The 7,005-nt window shown below is 35.4% G+C and overlaps 2 protein-coding genes across 2 annotated transcripts; one reads left to right on the top strand and one right to left on the bottom strand.

The window, feature by feature from the left end:
• The first annotated feature begins 216 nt into the window (after positions 1-216).
• LOC104120091 (uncharacterized) lies at positions 217-3,365 on the top strand. Its single transcript, XM_009631782.4, has 5 exons — positions 217-804; positions 891-1,137; positions 2,546-2,644; positions 2,720-2,931; positions 3,082-3,365. Exons 1-5 carry the CDS (start codon positions 350-352, stop codon positions 3,155-3,157), a joined length of 1,089 nt encoding a protein of 362 aa, XP_009630077.1. The 5' UTR covers positions 217-349; the 3' UTR covers positions 3,158-3,365.
• A 1,444-nt stretch (positions 3,366-4,809) lies between these two features.
• Positions 4,810-6,275, bottom strand: LOC104120090 (probable galacturonosyltransferase-like 10). The gene has a single exon (XM_009631781.4). It carries the CDS (start codon positions 6,151-6,153, stop codon positions 5,077-5,079), a length of 1,077 nt encoding a protein of 358 aa, XP_009630076.1. The 5' UTR covers positions 6,154-6,275; the 3' UTR covers positions 4,810-5,076.
• Positions 6,276-7,005: the final 730 nt, after the last annotated feature.

The raw sequence follows: 7,005 nt of genomic DNA, 5'->3' as shown, positions 1-7,005 counted from the left end.
TTTTAGAACTAGAACTAGTTAGATGCCAAATAAAAATTAGTGGTAAGGTTTTAGGTTCGTTTAGATTGAATTTTTCAAGTAAATGGCCGAAATTTCAAAGATTCTCTCTCGCTTTACGGTAGGAGTTTACAACCAGGCATTTTAATGTCAGCAAGCGGATGGTAAATCCGTAAATAAACCAAATAGAAAGGGCATAAACTCAAGACGTTCACAAGCCAACAAAAACACGAAAACGAATTGGGTGGGCTGAAAGATGAGGCGGAGAGAGAATCGAAGGAAGACGTGAGAACTTCACTTCGCCGGAGAGAGGCATTGAAAGCCACACAAAGAAGAGAAATCTCCGTCTTTAATGGCTGCCTCTTCAGCTAGGGTTTTTCTTACATCACGCCTTACAGACCTCTCACTGAAGCCACATCAACATCTTCCTCACCCACCCCCTCCTTTTACCAACCACCTCCTCATCCGCCCGTTGCTTCCTTCTATTTCCGCTTCCGGCAGACGGCGTTCTTCTATCAACTGCCTTATTTCCGGCGTTGATGGCGGCGGTGTTTCTGACGACTTTGTTTCCACCAGGAAATCCGATGGTTTCGGCAGCGAATTTTCCGTTATTGCTAATATGCTCAAGCGAATTGAACCGTTGGATACTTCTGTTATATCTAAAGGCGTTTCGGATTCTGCTAAGGACTCTATGAAGCAGACGATTTCTACTATGTTAGGCTTGCTCCCCTCCGATCAATTCTCCGTAACCGTTCACTTCTCCAAACACCCTCTCGATCGCCTTATTGTTTCTTCTATAATTACCGGGTACCTTAATCTCTTAATTTTAATGTAGGCTAAAACTTAAAAGTGTATTTATTAATTTCTTAAAGTTTTGGATCAATTTGCTGTAGGTATACGTTGTGGAATGCGGAGTACAGGATATCGTTGATGAGGAATTTTGATATTCCGTCAGATAATTTGAAAGGCTTGAACTTGGCGGAGGACAATGTGAATTTAGGGTTGAAGAGTGAGGAGAAAAGTGAAAATATGTCTTCTGCAGTTTCAGAGAGAATAAATGCTCAAGCTCTTGGGGATTTATCTCCTGAAGCTTTGAGCTATATTCAGCAATTAGAAGAAGAGCTCTCATCTGTTAAACAGGTGATATTCTTTCACTTTTGAAATCTGTAAACTACTGGCAGTGGTTGATTATTTGTGAATAATTGGCTAGTCATTTTATAGTTACTTCGGTAATGTTCTGGTGTAAAGTCAAGTCGCTGGAGATTTATGAGATTGATTAGGAAATATTTATGGCATTTCAACTCCAATATCAAGTATTTTCACCTTAATTTTGTTAACCGAATATGCCGCTTGTGTATCATTTAAGACAGTTCTTTCTTTTGGAACTCATTGATGAATGTCAATTTGATGAATTGGGAATGCTCATAAGTCTATGGTTGGTTAAGCTTGAGAGGTTAAACATTTATTAACACTGAAATTTTAAAATTTGGTTGGCAAAAGTGCTTCCCTCGTTAATGAGTCTTTTCATACAGAAGACTATTCATTGTCTGCGTGACACTATGGTCATTGTACTACCAAGAGTAGTATAAACCGAAAGATGTTGGATGCTTTCTTGGGTTAAGTTATAAGAAATCCTAGATACTTTACACATTTGTTAGTCAAATATGTAAATTTTCTTACTGTTGCTCTCAAAGTTGAGATTTTTAATTATCTTACTACCAATCATGAATTAGGGGCTGCGTCAAAGAAGTTGATCTGCTGAAATGGATGGATTAAGGTTACAAGCAGTTACATTTGTGACAGGTTATTATACGTAATTATCCAAAAACTTCAGTTGTGTCATGTGTGTGAGTCAAATAAAATCAAACTGCTGGAAGAAGAATGTTTAAGCCTGCTTTCTGCAGTTCATTCTTCAAGCATGAACTTGATCATAGAATAACGTTCAGTTGCAAAACTGTTTAGATAATTTTAGTCAGGCCTTATGTTTCTGCTCCTTGGATTGTTGATAGACAACTTGCATGTTTGAGTGGCAAATTAGGATACCATAACTTTAACCATGGCTGGAATTCTCCACTTCTTCCCCGTTTTTTCTCTCTGTTGTTTTTACAAATATGTTGTGGTGAATTTGTTGCTATTTGCTTAGCACAAAACTTGTTTATGCATAATTAAGAGTGGTAATACTTACACTTTGTTAAAAAAAAAACGGATCTCTGCCTAGACACTTTTCGGTGTCAAACATTTAGCCGCTGGCTGATCATGTTCCTTCAACTCGTATTCTAGTGTTTCTTCAGTAATTGAGCTTTTCAATTTGCCCACGTAGGATTGAGACTGTGTGCCAGTCTCATTGTCCATTTAGGGTGTCATTTTCTAATTCATTGTTCATCTGCTCTAGCAGTTGCACAACTGAATCCCATAGGGTATAAGCTTACTCGTGGACACTGATATTTTCTTGTTCTTTTCTTGAGTCGCGCACTTCTGTACCTGATCTGACAATTGATACTATAAGCTTCAGTCAAACTTTATACTGATCCTTCTCTCCTCCTCTCAGGAACTGCAATCCCAGCAACAAGAAAATTTGCAAATGGAGTATATCAACGAAAGTAACAATGATTTGCTGGAATACCTTCGCTCATTGGAATCTGACATGGTAATGTAGTTATTTGTATGTTATATCATCTGAAGCCATTGAGGTTAATTCCCGATGTGCCTGATACTTGAACAGGTAACTGAACTATCTAGACCATCATCCTTTGAGGTGGAGGAGATTATTAAGCAACTTGCTCAAAACATATTGCAAAGATTTTTCACAGAGGACGATGTTACCAATGAAGAAGATCCTAATCTTAGTGGTGCCAAAAACTACCAAACTAATGACACCGAATTCTGCGACTCAACAGGCACTTCTCGGGATTACTTGGCAAAGCTACTTTTTTGGTTAGTAACATGGCATCTCTCAGTTATTTATTCCCTTATCATTTCCCTTGTATTCACCAAAAGTCTGAACTTGTTCTTAGGTATCCTCTTTAGCTTTTATCAGAATTGAATTTTCGAAGTAGGTCAATAAATCAACTTTGTAATTGGCAGGTGTATGTTATTGGGACATCATTTGAGAGGATTGGAGAACAGATTGCATCTAAGTTGTGTTGTTGGCTTGTTATGATCTTGGGAAGTACAAAGAGGGATGTATATTCTTCTTTTCTTTTCCTCCCCTTCTCTTTTTCTGTGTCTAGTTAAATTCTTTCCTGTTATTTATATAAGAATAATCCACATATCCTGTAAAATTTTGTTCTTACAATTCGTAAGGAATTGTATGGAAGGGTGTACTGTTGAGAATGATAAATCCATTTCTCAGAGCCTCTTTGACTTCATAGTGTGTAAATTGATCAAGTACACAATGCATACAATCAGCAGACAATAGTTAGTTGATCCTAACTTGCATTTTCATATAGCAATTCTTATTTAAGGTGATCATACATCACATAAAAACTGCCGGCGAGACGGTATGATAGATGCTAACCACACTACTTATAACGTCTGTGCTGATTCCCATGAGCTTCGCAGTTGGTTGCAGTTCATGTTTTGGGACTGGCTCAACAAAATTAGAAAAAAGAGATGCTCATTGTGCACTGCATGATGGAGATATTGCTGGGATTTATATACGTGGAGGATGTTGTAGATCATTTCAATTTCTCGTCCGTGGATTTAGAATGTTGGAATTTCCTTAAAATTAAAATGAGAATTCGAAAAGCTATGGAAGTCACGATCAAAATTTCCACGAGGCAGAACGTTCTCATAATTATAGAATTACTAAGATGCAGAAATCATTACTTTCTCATCCTAATGTTGCTATTGCCTGGTCGTCATTTGTTAATGGCATTGTTAGTGGTTAAGGCTGAAGAAAAAGGCGTTCACACTTAACTCGGGATTTGGTTAAAGGTTTGGTGAAAAGTGGTTTTGATTGGCCAAAAGAAAGGAGATGCTGCTGTTACTGTAAAGTCTGCTACACCAGTGACGATTTATTTATTGGCTGATGGGTTAGGTGGAATTTATGATACTACATGTTTTAGTAGTGAGAGTATGGTAAATTTTGATATTGTGGTAGGTATTCTGAAACATATTCTATATTTGGTGTCTAAGATACAAGCAAGCTAGGTGTTAGCATTTTTCAGGAAAAAACTGACTCAGCACAAATTAATACTTTAAAATATTATTGTAGTAAACATATGGTGTCAAAAAGGTATTCTTCTTCTACGCAAGTAATGTATGACGCGGCAATAAACTTCAGTCGTCCAGTATTGCTTTCCAAATGTCCAAACATGCTCACTCTGTCCGTCCTCCCCTGCTTCGCCATGTTGTCTCGTTAATGAGAAAAAAATAAGAGAGCTTTGTAGAATCATTTTCACGATTGTATAGTATTTTCTCCGTTTTAATTTATGTGAACCAATTTGACCGGACACGAAGTTTAAGAAATAAGAGAAGATTTTTAGACTTGTGGCGTAAAATGAGGCACATATATTTTGTGTGGTTATAAATCGTTGCATAAAGGTAAATTATTTCCTAAATATAAAAAATTGTCATTCTTTTGGCACGGACCAAAAAAAGAAATTCGCATAAATTAAAACGGAGGGAGTAGTATTTATGAATCTTGTAAATTTTAGAAAGCGTATCACTAACGATTTAACAAACTTTAAATCTGATCTCAAAACCGTGGAACTGAATGGTTTTCACAATTAAAACATAAATATAATGCAAAGTGAAGAAAACACATCTGAATCCTTGGCATTCTTTTTCTCTTATGAAACTTGACGAAAATATCAAAAGACTACTCTGATTACTACAAAAATAATGGAGGAATAATCGCTTTATACAATCGTTTGCTCTTCTTATACACACAAAAAATCACCCATAAGGGACCCTAACAAAATCGTCCCCTGTACCTAATACTACAGACTCCGGGTCTCACTTCTTCCCAATGAGGAAAAAGAATCAAAGAATTATCACAATACAAAAAAAGAAAAAAATAACTCGTATACGCTAAAAGCGTAAAAGAATTTTTACACTGTCAGATCACAATCTCCGCTAGTGTTGGTCAAAAGAATCATGAAGGCTCGGTCTATACAAATCATAAGGTGCCCATAAAAAATCAACAGGACAAGGATTTTCTTGATCAAGCCTAACCCAAGGTTTACCTTTACCACTCCAATGCAATAAACTAACTGGACCTGGATGCAATGTTCTACAACTATTCACCAAATTATCTCCACCTAATCCATGTTGATTCCATTTATGATCAATTCCTTCAATTTCTCCTCCAAATACTAACATAAATGGTGGCAAAGATCCCAATTCATATATCCTCTTCTCCTTTTGTATCTCCATCCAATTCTCAATCTTTTCAGTATAATCTCCTTTTCTCCATTTTCCTAAATCCATTACCATTACCCCTGTATTAAAATAACATGGCCTTTTTCCTTGAAATACCTTTGAGAGTTTTGTGTCAGACCAAAAATTGTCATTGAAATATGTTCTGAAATTAGCATGACAATATTCTGGAGCTCCAATAATTCTTGAACCAGTTAATGATATGGACCATAATTTGTGAATATCATCAACTAAAATCACATCAGAATCAAGATAAATTACCCTTTCAACACAGGGATCAATGATCTCAGCTAAATAAGTTCTAGCATAATTCAATGGATTATCAAGAGCTTGACGAATTGAAGATGATATCAAATTCTTGACGCGGTTTTCATCAAAGCTGTAAACTTTGAAGCTCAGAGATGGAAATATTGAGTTAACTGTTTGAGTCAACTGTTGAAAATCTGAATTCTTGGATGTTACGAAATGGAAATAAATATTTTCTGGGCAAGAGGCATGCTTTAGAACAGAATGCACTGCTGCTATTGAACCTCTAAAATAATGTGAATCAAGAGTCATAGCTATATGTATCAAATTTGGGTCACAAACTGATAAATCTGATTCTAAAATTGGACATTCTTCGCTATTTCTATACTCTGGAGATTCAACGTATCTTAAATACCCATCAAAATTTGCCTTAGGCTTTTCAAGAAAACCTCTAATAGCGCTTGCTGGAATTAGAAGCAAAGGAATTGACACAAATAGCATAAAGATGTGTTTTTTAGAAAGAATCATAGCAAGAGGAATGGAAAAATCGCCTCGTTGAATGTAAGGGAAGAAGAAGAAAGAAAGAATGTTTGTAAAAGTATACGCGTTTAAGGTTTAGTGAGGAGTTGAGATATATAAAGAGGTTCAGATTTTGGACTAGTATTTGCCTTATTGGTCATAATCGCGTTGTTGGGAATTGAAAAGTTTAAAGGAAAACCAAACGCGTAAGGAGAATATTTATTATAATATGTTGTTTTTTATTATTCTTCTGGAACTATGTTTGGTTTTTTAATGATGTTTCGAGGAACCTGAGGGAAATGTTTGGTGTTTGGTTCGGTCCGGTTCAGTGAATGGGTTACCCATCAATGAGAAAAGCATGTGGTATGTACTCAGTAGGTATACGATTTCTTAACTCAATGAACGTACAAGTGAGCTTTGTATCGCTTCTTCTGCTACTTTAGGACAATATACGAGGAATTTTAACAAGAGTCTATTATGTGTATGGACGGACGGTGAAGAATTTTTTTATATAATTAAATCACTTATTAAGTAGTTATTGATTTTGATAAATATTAGTAATTGATAATCTATTAAAGATTGCAAGTAACCTTCTACTACTGGAGTGTAAAAAATCTTTATAATGTATCTAACTTAAATCCTTTAAATAAAAGAGGTTACATTTGGTGCGTAGGTAATATAAAGAACTTTTATATTATTATTTTGACTTCTAGTAATATGTAACTCGGCATATTATGTTTAATATTTACATAGGAAATAGAATAGTGATCTGCTACGACCGATTCTAGTAGATTAATAATGTATGTTAAATGCATATTTTTATAAAATATTTTTTAAATATTTTAAATTATTAATTATTGT

This window comes from Nicotiana tomentosiformis, chromosome 2 (assembly GCF_000390325.3).
Source record: "Nicotiana tomentosiformis chromosome 2, ASM39032v3, whole genome shotgun sequence".
Taxonomy (NCBI): Eukaryota; Viridiplantae; Streptophyta; class Magnoliopsida; order Solanales; family Solanaceae; genus Nicotiana; species Nicotiana tomentosiformis.
Note: the sequence above shows the minus strand (reverse complement) of the source record. Positions and strands in the feature narration are given on the sequence as shown.

Bases quoted from the DNA above. Each gene is read 5' to 3' on its own strand.
- LOC104120091 (XM_009631782.4), top strand. From the start codon at position 350: ATGGCTGCCTCTTCAGCTAGGGTTTTTCTTACATCACGCCTTACAGAC. The intron at 1,138-2,545 runs GTGATATTCTTT...TCCTCCTCTCAG, and splicing joins AGCTCTCATCTGTTAAACAG to GAACTGCAATCCCAGCAACA. The intron at 2,932-3,081 runs GTTAGTAACATG...TGTAATTGGCAG, and splicing joins TTGGCAAAGCTACTTTTTTG to GTGTATGTTATTGGGACATC.
- LOC104120090 (XM_009631781.4), bottom strand. From the start codon at position 6,153: ATGATTCTTTCTAAAAAACACATCTTTATGCTATTTGTGTCAATTCCT.